This window comes from Pleurodeles waltl, chromosome 2_1 (genome assembly GCF_031143425.1).
Source record: "Pleurodeles waltl isolate 20211129_DDA chromosome 2_1, aPleWal1.hap1.20221129, whole genome shotgun sequence".
NCBI classification, from domain to species: Eukaryota; Metazoa; Chordata; class Amphibia; order Caudata; family Salamandridae; genus Pleurodeles; species Pleurodeles waltl.
The window spans coordinates 839,377,937-839,397,433 of NC_090438.1; the positions used below are offsets into that span (position 1 = coordinate 839,377,937).

At 43.4% G+C, this 19,497-nt stretch overlaps 1 protein-coding gene across 5 annotated transcripts in view; it reads right to left on the reverse strand.

The window, feature by feature from the left end:
* JARID2 (jumonji and AT-rich interaction domain containing 2) overlaps window positions 1–19,497 on the reverse strand; it is a 589,480-nt gene that overhangs the window by 297,738 nt on the left and 272,245 nt on the right. For all 5 annotated transcript variants that reach the window (XM_069218785.1, XM_069218783.1, XM_069218788.1 and 2 more), the window contains exon 3: window positions 15,527–15,659. In XM_069218785.1, the coding sequence (XP_069074886.1) occupies window positions 15,527–15,659 (133 nt within the window). The remainder of the gene's footprint in view (window positions 1–15,526; window positions 15,660–19,497) is intronic.

Below are 19,497 nucleotides of genomic sequence, written 5' to 3' on the forward strand. Positions count from 1 at the left end.
TTCCTTCCACCCTTTATTCCTCCAAGTCTCCCAATAAAAATGGTACCTCACTTATGTGGGTAGGCCTCGTGACTGCGAAACAAAGTGCCCCAAAACACTTTGTGGACACATCAAAATTATCAAATACAAAACTACCTGTTTTAGCAGGGGGTTGAGGGGTCCTGTGTTTTTTGTCCTGGGCTCAGCAGCCATATGGGGAAACCTACCATACCAAACCCAAACCCAAACATTTCTGAAAACTAGACACCCGAGGGACTCTAGGGAGGTGTTACTTGCATGGATCCCCCAGTGTTTTCTTACCCATATTCCTCAGCAAACCTCAAATTTAGCTAAAAAAATAAATACATTGTTCCAACATTTCTGTGTGGGATCACCGCACCAGGACAAATTTCCTACCACCCAACGTTCCCCTCAGTCTCCCGATGAAAATGATACGCCACTTGTGTAGGTGGGCCAAGTGCCTGTGACAGGGAAGAGACAAAAACATGTCTAAATTGAGGGGAAACCAAAGAGGGTCCAAAAGGGTAGTTTGAAAAAAACAAAAAACATTTTTGGTGGTGGGAATTTTGTGGATTCCTGCAGATACCGGAAGGTTCCATCACAAAACTGTGGGAAAAATGTGTGATTTCCATCAAAGTTGGAGGTTTGCAGGGCATTGTGGGTAAGAAAATGGCACGGGTGTATGTGAAGCACACCAGCCTGGACTCACCCAGATGTTTAGTTTTCAGACGTGTCCAGGTCTTGTGGATTTTATTACATGGCAGCCTCTCAGTCAAAAAAGTGCAGCCCTCACCATTTCAAGTGGGACGCTTTTGAGAGTTAGACAAGCTCTCATGGCCCAAATGTAAAACCAAAAATAATCAAATGTCCTCTTGCTTGCCGTGGTATAATAAGTTTTAGTGTGCAGGGGGAGAGCTGAAAGACTGTTACCCCCTTCAGTTGGGGTGGGGACATAGCCATGCCCATACTGGTTGGTAGCATCCACCCCACTTTTTTTTTTTTTTTTTTTAAACCCTTGTCTAAAGGGTCGCTACCCACGTTTAAAAAAAAAAAAAAAAAAAAAAAAGGTGCCTGGAGGTTTCTGCCCCCAAGGGGGGCAGAAATGCCTAAAACAAATTTGTCTGAAAAATTGACCTCTATAAGAGCCTCTAAATCCCCCTCTCTGGTATTGTTGTTTTTGACCTTGTTTAGTTTGAGACGTAGAAGCATCTGTAGGTTGAGGCTTGAATCCTCTTAATTGTTGCTTACGAAAGGAGCCTCTATAAGGTGTTGTGTATAAGGCTCCAATTGCTTTAGCAGTGTCCGAATCTTTCCTGAGTTTCTCGATTGTGGTGTCAACCTCAGGATCAAACAGGTGTTTCTTGTCGAAAGGCATATTTAAAACTGCCTGTTGTATTTCTGGTTTGAATCCAAAAGATTGTAACCATACATGTCTGCATATGGTTATACCAGTTGTTACGCTCCTGGCTGCTGTATCTGCAGCATCAAGAGCAGACCTTATCTGGTTGGTACTTATTGCCTGGCCTTCTTCAACAATTTGTTGAGCCCTCCTCTGATGTTCTTTTGGCAGGTGTTGTAATAATTCCTGCATCTCGTCCCAGAGTGCCCTATCGTATCTTGCTAGTAAGGCTTGTGAATTGGCAATGCACCATTGGTTAGCTGCCTGTGTAGCTACCCTTTTGCTAGCAGCATTAAACTTTCTGCTTTCTTGGTCAGGGGAAGGAGTATCCCCTGACAATTGAGTATTGGCCCTCTTTCTGGCAGCACTGATATCTACAGAGTCTGGAGGTACGTGATGTGTGATATAAGCTGGATCTGTTGGTGCAGGGTTATATTTTTTTCTATGCGTGGTGTTAAAATTCTAGCTTTAACAAGTTCCTTAAATATTTCGTCTGCATGCCTGATCATGCCAGGCAGCATTGGTAGGCACTGGTAACGTGAATACGTGGAGGATAGCGTACAAAAAAGGAAATCCTTTTCTAATGGCTCACTATGCATAAGTACCCCATGGTACGCAGAGCTGCCCTTGAGATGACCTGTGTGTATGCAGTTGTATCCTCTGGTGGTGAAGGTTTTGAAGGATAGAGGTCTGGGTCATTAGTTGGTATGGGATCTGGATCACACAGATCCCAAGATCAATTGTATCACCATGCAAATAAGTATGTGAGTGAGTTGGTGAAGGAAATGGTGGTGGGCTAACAAGTGGTGGTGAAAAAACGTTGTGGCAAATGAGGTGGAGAATTTTGTAAGGGTAATGGCTTCTCCTTTCTTTTAAAAACCTTTACTGATGGTGGAGCAGTATCAAGATGTTCCTGAAAAGCCAACTTTCTTTTTGTTTGTGGAGGAGGTGCAGCAATGATCCTCCCAGTCTCTTTGTGGATATGAATCCTTGACTGCTTTTTATCCACGACTTCAAGAATAGGTTGAATGTCAGAGTCTTCAGAAATATATTCTGATGTTTTTAGTGATTTAGAGGACTGTTCATCAAGTGTCTTTGAGCTCTGCTTTAATTGGCTCGAAAGTCCTTGTTCTTCTGTGTATGAATACTTTTTTGGCTCCGAAGTTGGCAATTTTATCGGTCCTGAAAATACAGTCTGTTGTTTTGGCTCCGAGCCGGACGTCGAGGTTTTGACTTCTAAGAGTGTGGACGTCGGCTCGGTTCAGATGTGGAGCTTTTTGTAGATTTGCTAGACTCTGGTATCGAAGTTGATGTGGCCTTTTTTGGCACCGAACACGAAGTTCGGTCGTTGATTATTTTCTTTCAGGTCGAACCATGGCTCTCTGGCAGTGGTGTGCCCAAGGCCTTTGATGGTTAAGAGTGGGCGTAGGGGCAGTCGTACTCACATGCTGACCCGCAGTGATGAGGTTGATATTGTCCTCCGAGTCGGTGTCCTGAATGGAAACTACTGTCTGGGCCTGTTCTTCCTCAACGGTGTTGATGTATTCTGTAGTCTTCGACACCATTTCCAACCTTCTGGCTCTCTGGTCACGCAGTGTTTTCTTCGACCAGAAAGACTGTTAGGCTTCGCAGTTTTCTTCTCGGTGGTCAGGAGAGAGACACAGATTACATACCACGTTGGTCTGCGCAAGGAAATTTCATGTGGCATCGGGGACAGAATCAGAATGGAGTCCGATCCATCAGGCTTTGGCGTGGTAGGCCTGAACAGGCCCGAGCTGGGCGCTTGTGCCCAAAAGTGCATAATTTGGTTTTAGACTGTACTATCGGCTCGACTATAGATAGAAACACAATCGAAACAATACCGACGGTCAGGAAAATTAGATAGGAGTTTCCGAATCGAAAATCTCAGAGCGAGAGGAAACACATCCGAACCAGACAGCCGAAAAAAAACAATCTAACAAAGGAGTCTATGACCATGCGCACTATGCCCGAGAGGAGTCACTCGATCCTGTGACTCCAAACGGCTTCTTCGAAGAAAAACAACTTGTAACACTCTGAGCCCAACACTAGATGGCAGAAGCTATGCATAGCATGTGTATCTACAGCTACACATGCCATTGAACATATATATATATATATATATATATATATAGCTACACAAATTACAAAAGGAAATAAGGCAATAACGAACTATAAATATTTGCCTACAAAGACACTGATATTCAATAAGAAAACATCAAATTGACTATCTCAAAAGAATATCAAATAGTTCTTCATGTAATATATTATATATATATATACACACACACACACACACACACACACACACACATCTACATATACACAAGTTGAGAGAAAGAGGCAAATTCCTCAGAAAGTACAGGTAAAGAGTGTGAACATCTATAGAAGAAAAAGCTTAATTAATTGTTGGAATGTTTATAGGTGTTAAAGAAAAAACAATGTGTCCCTAGTAATTGTGATTGTAATTTTCTAGGTGTCGCTTCAAGATAAATATAGAAGAGCTTAGCAGACTGACAAAAGAAGATGAAGACCTCTGAGGCAGTTTCTCTTATCCCATTCCCCTTCCCCCTTCCAGGGTGCTCAAAATGAGGATTCAAATTGTTGTGAGCAGCTTAGGTAGGGAATTGAAGATTAGTCTTCTGCTCCCGAGGAAATCAAATCCAGGTACTCTGACACCTTCCCAGACAAATCACATACAGTGATCAGCACCGGCCCCCACTGCATTCCTCTTAAGGAAGGCCGCTAAGGCTCAGACACAGCTCCCAAGGGGCCCTTCTCTTGTCACCACAGCCCTCAGCTTGCTGACACTTATGGGCCTTTGCCCTGCACCCCCTGGAACTCTAATATCAGGTTAAGAACTTGAGAAGCTGGTCAACCCCAGGGGATTCCAAACAGTATTAAAAGGCAAGATTGTAGCCTCTCCCTACAGGCTAAGTCCCATCACTTTAGAGGTCCCCATCAACAGGCCTCCCAACTATCTACCCACAACAGAGGTCCAGGGACTGTGCCAGCTACGCACAAGCTCTAAGAGACCCCCCCCCAAACACACTGCTAACTTCTAGCGCAGATTCTGCCACCAGATCCAAAGGGAAACATAATCAAAGGCAAACACAAAGAAGGCTCCGTAGCCATATCTGGAGAGACACCACACCACAGGGTCAGACTCCAAACAGGAAGAGACACCTTCCAAGACCCAAAAGGCTATGTCTGCCACCCCCAATTGCTCAATATTATATTGAACAGTTTACTCAGAGAGATATGGACCGAGATCGGGCTCACTCAAAACTTAATTCAAATCATGCCTCCAAGAAGTTAATAAAGAAGTCACAAAACTGGGGGATAGAATACACAACATAGAACGCTCTTTGGATGTCCGGTCTGAGGACAGAAGATACACTGGCAGAGGATCTAAACACCCAAAGAACAGTTCATACAACTCAAACAGGAAAAGCAATTAGACCTGGAAAACTGGAGCTGCCCCGACATTCACATTAGAGGTGTACCGAGAAGGGCAGAAGATGAATAACACCCTGACCTTTAAACACGAGCTACTACAAGCGATTAGAGGCCAACTAGATGCACCCCCTTTTGAGACTTGACAGAGGTCACAGACCTACCCTTAGCACACTCCGGGTCATGAATGCCCAGGACATCCTCAATCAGGCCCATTTCAATAAGGACAGGTAACCGATGATGCACAATGCCAGGAAAAGGCAAACCTTATTTTCTGCGGCTTACCATTTAACTTTTCCAACCCACACTGCTTAAAAAGTGAAGAGACTTCAGACCAGTCACAGACTACCTAAGTGCACAGTTTGAAATACCAATTAGGTCATCCCTTCAGCCTCATCTTCCCTTGGAACCAAAACAACTGACCAATTTGTTTTCTTGCAGAGGCCAAGTTACTGCTAGGACCTTCTACAGAACCAGTTAAAGAAAGGAAGTAACTAGAATGCCTTGCACCCCTTAAACTTTAGGAATAATTTGATTTATGAAGATATCTTGCAGCAATTATGTACAAATATGATAACATTTCTTCAAAATTATAAAAATATATATTTTATTGCCATGCAGAACTGTTTTATTATCAGTGCATTGAGAAGTATTATTTTTAAGTGATAGTTTTCAAACATGAATTTAGAAACATTTATACTTCCCTACTCACCCGGACAACAATGCCAATATTGAACTAAGGGGCAAGGCAGTCATTATGCGCATCCTTTGGGTGGCTAGGGTAGGTATTATACATAATGCAACATTATGGTTTGTTAAATCAAACATAGAAGTTCTTGTACAGCACACATTGAGAAATGTATTTCAAGGTCCTCTTATAGGTGATGATAAATCAATTGTCTAGGCTCACACAATTTGGTCAAATGGGAAGCCAGGATTGATCCTAGGGTTTCTCGTTCCACATTGTGCAATTCAATTTAGCCACTATATCTACATGCTTCACCTTTACAACCCTCTCCCAACCCTCTGACCACCACCCCACCGGCACCAGTGCGGCCCTCGGTCACACCACCGAACAAACACTTTGGCCTCTGGGAAAATGTCTGAGTACCCATGGTCTAATGTCTTCTCTTTTTTGGTTTGTGTCTCTGGTCCATATCCAAAGGGGCCCATGAAGTGAATGGGGTGGTGGGCTTCTGAGGGTCTACTTTTTTTTTTTTTTTTTTATAATGCTTTATCATTTTCTAGCCTAGTTGATAGAAACCCATTCTCTCAAACTGCTCCAGCTGAACGTTTAGAGACTTAATTCACCCAACAAAAAACAAATCTGGAGGTCCCTATTACTGCATGACCCCAAACATAATTTTTCTGCAGGAGACACCTTCGGAAGGATCACCTCAGCATGTGAAACCCATGCTATTGCTACAATTTTGGGTCTCAATCATCGGGAGAGCAGCAGAAGTAGCCATCCTATGCAAAGACCATACAGCCCAGCAGAAGCAATTGGTGTAGAGAGGGGTGCTTCATCAAAATAAACAGAGGATTGGTACAGATTTGACCCTATTGAATGTGTACACATCTAAGAGCACAATATGCCTTTTAACACCCTCTCCTCATGGAACAATTGAAAGATGGCAGGGGCAACACCATAGTATGGGAGGACTTTAACCTGGTATAGAATCACACTCACGACAGAAGCCATAATTTATTACAGCCGAGCTGGGCCTGGTGCACATCTGGTGCCACTTCAAGCCATAGGGTCTACGCCCAATACTCGCATCTCCACCAATCCTACTCTAGGGCTTGTGAAATACTCACCTCTCACTCCTTGGGAGGGTGAGCTCGACAGATCTCCATTTTCTCAATCTCTAACCACGCTCCCACTGAACTCATTTGGTTTGATTGCTCTCGCACCACACTCTGCTACATCTAGCTGGTGCATGAGACCAAAAATATTACAGGACCCAGTAAATAGGGAAACTATTGTGACCGCCATCTAGGAATACCTCCTGACTAACTACCAGCCAGATACACCACTTCACACACTATGGGACACATTTAGGGCCACAATCAGGAGCTCCCTTATCACCTTGGAGATATATAGCAGAAATTGCACCTTATTGAACACACACATCTCTGAAATAGAGGTACTGGAAAGTCAGGACAAAAATGAACCCCTCCAACACCACCCAGAGAAAGTTGACCCTCTTGCAGAGGCAGCCCCGATCACACAAGGCAAGTTGTGTTTAACACTCACTGCTAAATCTGTAGCAGCACTTTTATGATAAGGGGGACAAGGTGAGGACATGATTGGCATGAAAAAATTGACTAATCTGTAGAATCTGACCCATACCTGAATTAGATTACTTTGTGGAGTACTAACATATCATCAGAATAATGTAGGGTTCACCACCAAGATAAAGGAGTGGGATCCCGACATATATTTAGATATGTTAGTAGGGCCCGCACCCACAAGAGCCACCAGTGGCATGCGTAGTCATTGGATTCTCACCCACTACACCTAGTGAGAAGTGGGTGGGCTCCATGCAGTTTGTAAGCAGCGCCCTTACTCTAAAAACAAGGGATTAAGGTGTGATTTAATATTGCACGAGTCGACATGTTTCAGCCTTCTAATTGCTGCTCAGGGTCAGTAGGGTTTCTTCAGGACCAATAAGTACTTTTACTAATACCTACACGTCACGTTTGGCATTACCAAAATTATAACATTTACAGTGAACATATAAACATGAAGCATCTCTGTAAAATCCAGACCATAATGAACCTTTTCCACTTCTAAGTCAATAAATGGATAAGAAGAAAAGAGTAGTTAGATGCGCTATTAGGGGTATAGTTCTCACCCCTTTCATTTGTGCTCATACATGCTCGTTAGCAGAAAATGCCTTGGTGTGCACTCAGGCATGCAATTCAGTAAAGCTGATTCCCTTCTCACAATAGGGCTTCACACTATAAATTGTTAAGTATATTTAAAATACAAATAAAACACATTTAAAAAACACAAATTAAAGTGACAAAATATGTGCACACAAGTGACAAAAAGCAGTGGTCTATCCCTTTGACCTACATGCAACACAGTTGTTACACTTCATAACAACTATGTTTAATTTGAGTTAGTGTGTACTTTTCAAGTTTTTTTTTTATATGAGATATATGTTAAATTTGACCCTAGCGAGCTAAGACTTCTATCCCTCAAGTTAAGTTTTGGGACGGCTCATGGGCAATCAATGAAACTACTAAATAAACTGTGTTCCAAAAGTTTGACCAAACCATATCTAAACTGGCCAATGTACACAACTGAAATCAGGGTTACCTACACTCCTGTGACTGCCGCCCGCCCCGCCCTCCCCACCCCCCCACACACACCAACCCACACCAGCATATAGCACACCATGGAGACCTCAAACAAACCCATGCATATTTGAAATGCCTTGGGAGCAATGCACACTGGGAAATCACAAGGGTCAGATGGCCTTCTGGTCAATTTCTGAAGAAAGCTGGACAAAAAAGAAGGTACACTGTGCAAAGAGTCCTAGCACAAAACAAAGCAATTAGAGGCACAAATAATACCCCAAAAGCTCTGTTCTGTAGTAGTGTGGGGTAGTAGTGTGGGCGAGCAGTTAGGCATATCAGAGGGTAGTAATCGTAAGCATATATTGCACACACAGGCAGTGAGACACTCCAAGAAATCCAACACATAACTTCAACCGGGATTACAAGGACCCCCTTTGGCGACAATATACTTAAGTTGGACCTCTTTGCAGATGACGACCTCACTCTGACGAATCCGTCAGACTTCTTACCAGAAGTACTACTAGATGAGTTTGAGCGGGTCAAAAATTCCAAAGTCAACAAGGTCAAATCTCAAGCCCTTAACTTTAACATCTGAGGACCTAGATCCTCAACTCAAATCCCTTGCACGCTTCTGTTGGGTCCCTTGCTACCTTCGATATCTTGGCCTTACCATAACCCACCACACATGGAAGGCTGGACCAAGGCCTATGGACATCCCTGACTGGTTAAAATGCATTAACATTGTGAAAATACAAATATTTCTCTATCTCTTTCAAGACTTGCCTACTCGATTCCTGGATCTGACAAGTCCCTTCAAATCAAACTACACACCTTTATTTGGGGTGAGGCAAGGAGTTGTGTGAAGTCTCATATCCAGCAATCTCCTGGAGTGGGAGGTCTGGTCTGCCCAAACATGATGAAATAATATTGGACAGTACACCTACACTATATTTCAGAGTGGTTGCTGCAGGAAAGCAAAAGGTTGTGGCTACATATGGACTGAGCTGTGGCATGCAGGCTCCCCAAACACAACCACCCCAAAACGTGCATGCCTGGTGATGCTCACAAGGACTGTCCTGAATATTTGGGGCCCCATTGCCATCAAAAGTGGTTTTACACTTCTCCCTTGCTTAACATTTCCCCTGGCATGCAACCTAGACTTTTCACCTGCTCTCGACCCCAAGACCTTCTCCGAGTGGACCCAAAGAGACTGCAGAACTCTGAATGACCTCTTTCAATGCTCCACCACCAAATCTTTTGAGCAATGTAAGCGCAAATACTGACACTCCGACCTCATGCCTTCAATATTGCAGAAATATATGCCCTCATCCTGTTTGAATCCCTGATCAAGTCTTTCCAGGGCACGAAGGGACTGATCTCGAGAACCAATACCACTATTCAAGGTAGTACTGATCTGGGACCAATGATCCCAAATACGCAGTTGGAGTATCTCTAGTGGAATATTCCCCAAATGCACAATAGCATCCTCCACAGAGAAACTGCTATGAATGTCATGTTTCAATGTTACCCGAAACCTGCTATGCTTTCCCCTATCTTCCCAAACACCTCCTCGACATGCTGGTGCTGTCAACAAGTTATGGGATTGTTCCTCCCTATTTGGTGGTTCTGCGTGGTAATCTAAACCTACTGGAACGAGATTCTGGGGCACATAACAGGCACTTTCGGAAACCCAGTTCCAGCTGCCGCCACCACCCTGATCCTTGGCTGTGACCCAAGACCCTTGAAGGCATGACCCACATTAACTGGGCGGTGATTCAACTTCTGTCTGGAGCAGCGAAACAACTAATTGCACTTTCCTGGAAAAAGGCTGGGCCCCTTCTAGTTGTGGTGGTTCCAGAGACTGTGACAAACATTGGCTAAAGAAATGCATGACCCATACCCTCTGTCACAATTTACCCATTTATGGCAGCCACTAATAAAAGTACATTTCCCAACTAGAATTCCTACACTTCAATCTCCTTAGGCTCAGGGTGCTGCATTTTCTTGATTAACGGATCTTTTTTTCCCCTAACATATGCATAGCCTGAACACTTGATTTACTCAGGCCAACGGAAGTTCTGGTTCTCAACCCCAGCTACCTCTAACATGAAGCTTGCAGCCAGGGGCCACATCTGCTCCCCACCTCCCCCCTCAGAGACACCACAGATACAGATTACTAGATAACAAAAACTAAGGAGATGTCAGATCTGGCAATGCACTAAGATGTGAGTTTCTGAAAGCTCAAGTGTAAGCATACCAAGCAGCTTTATCCTCAAATTTTAAACAGAATATCCATGCATATCAAGTAAAATATATTTAAAAAGATTTCAATGTTACATGCACTAGAATATGTGAGCTGCGGGATATTAGTGAACAAGAGTAACAGCAAAAAAAGAAGTAAAACGGACAACGCAACAGAGTGAAAATTTTAAGTAAGGCCAGGAAGATGCAGCCTTGACATCTATCAACACAGTTTTATGTTCTATTTCAGCTAATTACCAGTAAAAGGAAATTTAATCACACCTCCTCTGGTGGGATGGGAATGTCCCCCTTCATGGTGTACACCCCTGTTCCTCTTCCCAGAGTGCCCAACGGCAAGTATCTGGTATCCTTGTTCTTTATTTTGGCCCCGGCCTCATACCAATCTAGTGTGTGCATAAAGGCCTAGGCCGTTGTCTCTTAAAGTAAGTGAGATCCTGGACCTATCCTGAAGGTGCACACAAAGCATGCCCTCATTTGTTTTGCCAATGGACTATTGGTCAAAGGCTGAGTCTCGAAGGCAGCAAAGAAGAGGACACATGAAAGAAGAAACAAACCAAATCAGTTCTGAGACTGCAGGCAGGGAATACATTTGCCCTGTCTTCTTCATCTGTATAAACGTGGGTGATGCTGACCCATTGGTGGTACTAGCTCCAATTTGTATTTTACCAAGGCATTGGGTACTCAGCAGAGTACACGGAGAACTGCTGCACAACCTGGGCTGGAGCCCAGTCCTAGTGGTGAAGGGACATCACCTGGAGTCTGATCTGGAAGGAAGAGTAGTCTTGCTGTCCTGAAGCACATTGAGGCTGCTCTACCTCACAAGAAAAGGTAAGGAGAGTGCCAATCCGCAGGACATTCTGACTACCAGGGTGAGCAGAAGCAGCTGACCTCGAAGCTGAAGGTTCTTCTGCCTAGAAAGACTTGAGCTGGTCAGCAGTGTGCCCTGAGATCGAAGTGTCAACTCTCGTGCCTGCAGCAACTACAACCTACCACTTCCAAAACATACCCTACCTAACGCTTCCAAAATACCACTGTAACTCTGAAGCAGGAGTGTAAAAATGTGGGTGAGTGGAATGAGCCACTATGACCGTGAATATTTGTGCCCAAAGCAGACCATGCGCCTGCAAGTTGGGAATTGGTGCTAAAGGGATCTACACTGCTGTGACGACCGAACAAACTAACACAGATAAAGTCACTGTCCCATCCCACCCTCCTCTAAGTGGTGCTGCAGCTGCACTGTTGCCTTGAGAACTGCCTTTGGAGAACTCAGCCTCTGGCGATGCCTGAGCCACCCTATGCTCAGAAGAGTGACAGCAAATGACTGGAGACTGCAAGTGATGCCAGATTCTGCCTGCCTGCCAGATTATGGGTAGCAGCCTCGGCAGCTGCTGCTTTCACAGACAGGACTAGAGGGTCTATGCACTCAGTTGGCATATTTCTCCAAGAGAAAGGTGCGTTCCACAGGCCCCGAATTCTGACCACGATTGGAAGACAAGAACCTGTACTGTTGAACTTTACATTCTAGATCTAAGACTGTAAAACTGACTGCACAAACTCTGAACGAGAGGGGTGGCCCTGAACCTGTGCCTGAAATGTGCTATACTATATCTTATGCTGATTTAGAGGATGGTGGAGGGAAGCTTGAACCATGTGTACAGTGGTCCAGCGCTAGGGGATGTTATTATATTTAATCTGCATATTGTAGGATGTAGCTTTTCATTCTTGCATACATTACAGTCTCTTTTCACAAAAGACAAGCACTGTGTTGGAAAATCAATTATTGCACTGATGCGTGGGTGACTTGAATTCAGAGCTTGCTCCACCCCACAATACCTGGGAAAGCTATGACGGCTTGCCATCGCTACCACGGACAGTCAAGTGCTGAAGGAGTTCTACTTTGCCTAGGCTGCAGAGCCACCGTAGGGCGGACACAGGGGCAGAGAAAATAAACTTAGCTCCTACAGGTTAGGTCCAGTAGACCCTGTTTGCCCTTTATCCTACTACCCCCCCACCCCCTCCAACTGTCCCCTTATCCCCAAACATGATATGACATCCCCCCAACTCTGAAGGATCTGAAATGACTCCCCTTATAAGCTCGTATAAAAGTCAACATTTTTAGTCTTACTTCCAAAGCGCTCAACAGAGACAGATAGTGTCAAGCTACCTATCTGACCTGACAATTTTACATGGTTTGAGAGACTCCAAAAGCAAAGACTGTCTAAAAACTGGAAACTCTGAAATTCCAAACAGCACAATCACAAAGGCAACCTCAGTCTTTTTCTGGATCTTCTGGAACCACCTTCATCTCCCTGACGACCTTACTAAGACCATCTCCGACACCCTGCAATTCTGAAAATAGCCAAAGACTCACCTTTTCAAGAGATACGTAAGAGGAAGGTGCTACTGGAATGAAATCACTTTCCGAAAGGGAATGCTACCCTTTATGACCTTTAGACCTCCATCCTAGCTGCGTCCAGGGGTGTGGAATTTATTAAAATATCTACTTGTCCAGGGGACAGGTTGCTTCTCAAATCTACTTGTCCTGTAAAAAGATCTACTTGTCCCTTTGGAGCCATGTAGTGTGGTGCCAAATTATGGCAGCAATCTCATTATGTAAGAGCTCTGATAATAGCCTCTCTGATTATGCCAGGGCTCACAGTAGGGCTTGAATACTTGCAGTTTCAATCACTACTGTAGCAATTTCCTTATTTTGCCACCTTTCTGCAAATCTGCATAATGGGGCTGGAATAAGCAGTAAGCAATAGTTCCAGGGCTGGAATGCCTTTGAGTCTGCAAACCTACTAACCTGCATGTTTTAAAGATTTTCACCAGTTTCTCTCTAATATTTTCCCATAATAAGAAAGGTTGGACATTTACTCCTGACAATGGCAGAATCAGAACTTCTTCCAGGGTTGGGAAGAAAGTGGCTGGAGGGAAAATGAACTTGCAAATGCTCAATAGATTTTCACATGAGCAAATCTACACATGCGTATTTACCCATGCTAAAATTCACAAATATTTTATAGGGGTACGACATATACCATGGGTGCACTTTTGTGACTTTCTTTAAGAATTTGGGGCCACATGTAGGTAGGTTCAGATTTGCAACCCGCAAATTGCGAGTCAGAGTACAAATCCGAATGTAGGATGGTGTCCCTGACACCATCTGTGATTCGCAAGGGCTTCGCAAATGCCCACCTCATGAATAATCATGAGGTGGGTTGCAATTTGCAACCCCCTTGCAAATGGCAGCCCTCACAGGGATGGTGGCCTGCTGGAGACAGCAGACCACCATGTCTGTGACTGCTTTTCAATAAAGCAGTTTTTTTTTTTTGTAATGCAAAAACGAAAAATGAAACGTTTTCGTTTCATTTTTTTAGAGCAGGCAGTGGTCCGCAGGACCACTGCCTGCCCTGAATTTTTTTTTACAGTGACATTCACAATGGGGAAGGGAATGGGTGCAAACTGCGATTGGTTTGCGCCCGCGTTCGCAAAACAATCCTACATTGCACTGTGAGTCGCAATTAGGAAGGGAACACCCCTTCCTAATTGCGAGTCGCAAACCCGTTTTGCGATTCGGTAACCAGGTTACCGAATCGCAAAACTGGGTTTGTGCATCGCTGTGTGCTTTTTGCACGTCGCAAACAGGAAAAGTCGCTGTTTGCGACATGCAAAAAGCTACCTACATGTGGGTCTTGGTCCCTAATTAGGTCTGGTGTTAAAAAAGACATTTTGTTTTTATTAAACTTCTATTTCTCTCTCTTTTGGCTGGCTTTACTGTGAGTGATCGCATTCTGCTCTTCCACAAGGAGCATATTGGCACACAAAGTAGTTTTGTTCAGTGTCAGGAACTTCAGTGACGTAACGAAACTGGAGGGTGCCCCTTTGCAAAGAACATGGAGGAGCCCCCTCTCCCGACTCACTCAGGGCAGGTGCTGTGCTGAAGGCGCCCCCTGGAGGGCAGCTGCGGGGCCTTTGTTATGCCACTGGTGGCAACGTGTGCTTTTAGAGTTCAAAAACGTTTTGGGGGGGGGGGGTTTTGCCAGTGTTTGTTACAATGTTGAGGGCCTGGTAGCTCCCACAACAATAAAGTGTTACAAAAGCCATGTCAAAACAAGACACGCATTGATGAAACTAAAAGACTTATAAAAAAATATGTCAGATCAGTTGGCTTTGTCAGTGTTTGTTTATTTTCATGCTTCCCATAATCGTGTTGAAAATGGTTACACTGATTTTTCCATTAGAAATATTTTTGGGAAATACTAGCATGCATCAAAACATTTTACTAAATGACACTTCATTTGCATCTAATCAGAGAGCATTCTGGGAGAATTATACTTAGCCTCATAGCCTAAGCTTTTCAAACATGTGTATACACGTTTTTTTTTTTTTTTTACTGGAACCAAAGTCAGTAGTGAAGTGTGACCTTAAAACATTTCTTTACAGCACTCACCCTAATAATGAAGGCTTGCAAATAATGAACCATAAATACAAGTTCGAACAGCATTATCTTTTGGAAACACATTACCTCAACTGCAGAGAGTTCCACTCTCTGTAAACAGGCAGCCAAAGGGTTTGTGCTGTAGAGGGTTGGGCCTACTTGTCCCAAGGACAAAGTAAACATAAAAACTTGTTGCCCTTGACCCCAAACAAGATGTCCCGGGCGTCGGGCGATAGGAATTCCACATCCCTGTGCGTCTATCACCATTCAAGGGTTTTCAGGGTCCTGAAACCCTCAGTTAATGGTTCTTTGATGTTAGAACTCCAGACTAGAACAGATCCTTTTGTCTGCAGACCGTTCCTCGTACCCCTCACCCTTCTTACCCCAGATACTTGTATTTCCCCTTTAAATCGTTGCTCTTGTACATATATCTAGCAAGTTCTCCTACGTTCAATGGAAAGTACTCTAATAATGTTTGGGGCTGCAGTGCAAACGCAAAACAAAAATAGAGGCCCCCTTGCACTAAGCCATGATGGACTCAGGACACCGAGGACATGTCTATCAGAAGAAAGATAAAACCGTAAGTTATTGTGTTTTCAGTCCCAGTTAAATTTGTGGGAGCGTTTTATGCGGAGGCTAACCTTTTCTTGGGAGGGCCATCTTCCGAATCTGAGGAGGTCACGCTGTTTGTTTGCGAAGATCCCTGCGAGGTATCATCCTTTTCGGTCTCGGAGGACATCTCAGATTCCTTAGACTGGACTTTAATCAAAAGCCCTGCAGGGAAGAAAAAAAATTAAAAAAAAAAAAACTTTCAGTGCACTGCAAAACGGAAAAATAAACTGCTAAATCTGGAGAGCCGAAGGAGAAGGAAACATTACGATTTACAAGATGTATATATTTCACAGCACAATTTACATACAATAAGATTAGGACTAACCTACGCTACTAAAAACCCTTATCCTTGCAATTTGTTTCTTACTTTGAATACAATTCTCCTCTATTCAGCCTTTCTGCTTATTCGTGTGCCCATTTAATTCTACCATATGCCTCCTCTTTAAGCTTGCACCAACTGCTTTTTCTCCTCATCTCACTGCCATGCTAACTTCCGATCTTCTCTGCTACAGTTTTCTTCGAATGGTGTTCAAATGGTTCATGGTCTGCTCACTCTCCACCCTCGTCTCTTTCATTTCTTATCCGCCTCTGTATAGGCACATAACCTTCCTCGTTGCTCAACGGCCTAGTCTCCCCCCACAGTCAAGCAACTAGAATCACTCCAAGCATAACCTCGTCCATAAACAATCGATCTCTACTGTAGAGTAGTTAGCGCTTAGACGTTTTTCGGACCGCTTATAATATTTTTGCTCCCAAAGCCATATCGCCATAGCTTTAGACAACCCCCCCCCCCCACTCGCCTAACAAGACACATTCATGTGCTTATTGGTGGTTTAAATTGTCCCCTACCCTAGCCTTAAACTGGTAAAAGTGAGAAGAAACTGTTAGCTCAGACCTGCAGATATTTTGAACTATACTCCGGTTTGTGTTAAAGGACACACCACAACAGATAATCACACACTGTTTAAGAGAAACACCCCACGAAAACACACATAATTATGAACCCCATGACATAATCAAATCGCAGGCTTGAGAGCAGGCAGTCATCATTCACAGCAGATTATCAATGTAACGTTTCTTGGAACGATGAAGGCGAAGCTCAAATGGATACAGTTAGAAACCATGCCACAGGTCGTGTTAGCATCATCTGTCACTTAAAAGTCAGGATTAGGATGGAATTTGCCAGATCCGTAAGCAAATCAAGTGACACAGTCAAGTCAAGAAATGCTTTATTCGGTAGATAAAAATGTGTACAATTGTAAACATTCATAGTTAAAACCACAAAGAAGGTTAGCAAAAAAAAATTACGAACACATCAATTAATTAAAAAGTTTACTCTCACTCACATCGATTCATTAAGATAGATCAAATCATAGAATTCCAGCAGTGCAACGATATAATGTGCAAAATAGAGTAAAATGTCAAATGCTAACCTAATAAGCGTTTCCAAGAATATACGTTTTTTTGAGGCGGTAATAAAAAAAACAACATAATAAATAGTTCCTAAAAATAGTTCAAAACGTCCACAGTTCCCTAGAATTCAATGATCATAAAGTGCATTGAATATAACAATCCCACAGTGCAACATAAGAGGACACTAATGTGCAAAACGCAAAATAACATCAAGCTTTCAATTGTCAAATATGCACTTCCAGCAGTCAACTGGCTATAGCAGACAAAATAAATTCGCATTTGCGCCGTACAGCTCTCAGATATGGACTGACAGCGAGCACAGTTAAAGTGTAGGTGTCGTTTTGGCAACTAAGTAGCGATGTACTCCAAGGTTCAAGCATACTGGGCGCATCCATTTGCGTCGAAGATGGAGGCGCTCAGGACAAAACAGAATGCGTTTCTCGGTCTCGGGAGCCAACCCACTGGCTGGGCACAGATTAAACACTAGGTGCTCTTTCCACCGAATAGTAAAAGGTTTCAGGGGTAGACAGCCGAGATGAAAGTTCTTAGCAAAGGGCAGCGCGATAAAGTCCAGGAACCGTTCAAAGGATGGAATAACCTTATGTTCGAAACACTGACTAGTTAGGCGCCGTTAGACTCGCATGCAGGGTATCGTTCATGGACAGAGGCCCAGTAGGAGGATTCTGAACCACTGACATCTGGCTTACGAATAGTACTAGGGTCGTCCCAAAGTCTTTGGAAGCACAGTCACTGTCAAGATGCCAAGGGGAACATATTATCGCTACATTCAAGATTACACTTTAGCTGCATATAAAAATTCTAAACAAATTCACCAAATTGGAGCATGTAGTGTTCAATGTATCAAGAAGTCCCATGAAGTATGTTGTCATCTTTGGGTGCAAACTGTCATTACTTTATTTTTTCCTAAAAGCAAGGCAAACCTCATCTAGGATGAAAGAAGCTAGACAAATGGTTACAGAGGGAGATGAGAAATGGTCATGTGTCACCATTTTGTTATTTCTAACTGTGGTCTTTATTCAGGCAGCAAGAGGTTGATCTGAGACTTGGAAATGGTAAGCAGAGTGGGCAAGAATATGGGCTCAATGACACAATTTTCCTGCACACACTTCCTTTTAGCCATTTAACACAACAAGCCTGCACCAAGCTGTATAGACATGGTATCTTACCCCCCCTTTCTGATTAGTACAAAGTAGAATGATCTACCAGCAGCACTTGCTCATTCACTCACTCGCTGCTGCACAGCTCCAAATGCCATCCACCCAGAAGACACCATTGTAAATAATATACCTCTCTCTTTGCTGATGCATCACCTGTGTACTTTATGGGTCACACATACACCCTCTTTACAGGTGGTCAACAACTGTTCCACAGGGAGAGAAGAGAAAAGGATTGGCCAATGTTAAAAAGCTCTTAACAGAGCTCAACTGTGACCTAAGATGCCCTACCTTCACATGTAAGGCTCCTTACAGACTGACCAGACTTTAGGTGTGGCACTGCCAGTGAGAGGACCTCTGATCAAAGCTCAACTAAGTAATTAGACCCTTGCAGTACACTTACAAACAGCACCCAGCCATGAGCCCTTTTGTGGTTGGCCAGCAGCGATTCACGGGGTCAATACAGAGAGCCATCATGCATGTCTCAGCATATATAATTTACATTTAATACATGGTACCCACCAGGTTCATTGGGACTGTCTGGATACTACTTTCTTGGCATTTGTGTATGCTTGAAGTGTTCGAGTACTCTACAGTTGCTGTAAGGACGCATGTAAGTGCTATACAATAAGTAATTTCATAATGGTTTTTCCAGGTCAAGAGTTACAATTTCTCCCTCACACAGGACATACACTCCTGGCTGGAGTAATAAAAAGCTATGGGAAAAAAGCAACATTAACCAATGGTGGTAGAATCCAATGCCTTAATGACCTTTGTGGCCTTTAGTATTAATAGTTTAATGACAGGGGTGATCTACTGACAATCAAGCAGAACATTCATCTGGATCACAAGAACATACTCTCAAAAGACATTTGCTACCAGGGAAATTGATGCAAATCCAATTCAACGATTTGTAATGCCATATAGGATGACCAGGTCAGCTGTAAACACATTTATATCATGTCATTTAGTCACCATGCCCACTAATGAAAACCGTTTCCAGTTTCAGAGATGTACAAGCTAGGAAATGGACCAATTGAAAGCAGGCAAAAGCTCAGGCATAACATAGTACCTGAGAACACCTGCTGCTTCCTTCCAGAGGGGAGAAAAGGAGATTAGGTCTTGATACTTAAAGAACGCAAGCTATTAAAGACAACATAAGGTAATGCAAAGATAAGGAATGAAGTATAATCGTTTTTGGAAAGTACTGAATGGAGTGGCAACAGAAAAGTTTGAATATTTTCATATTGAATATCCGGTGACAGTCAGAATAAGTGCAAATCTTCACTGAATTTAAGACAAACATTCTACCACACCCCAAAGATTTGTGTGACCATAAAATCTATACATGCACAAAGTACGAGTTACAAATATCACCCACGTGCCACTGAAGACACTTCGTACTCTGAAAC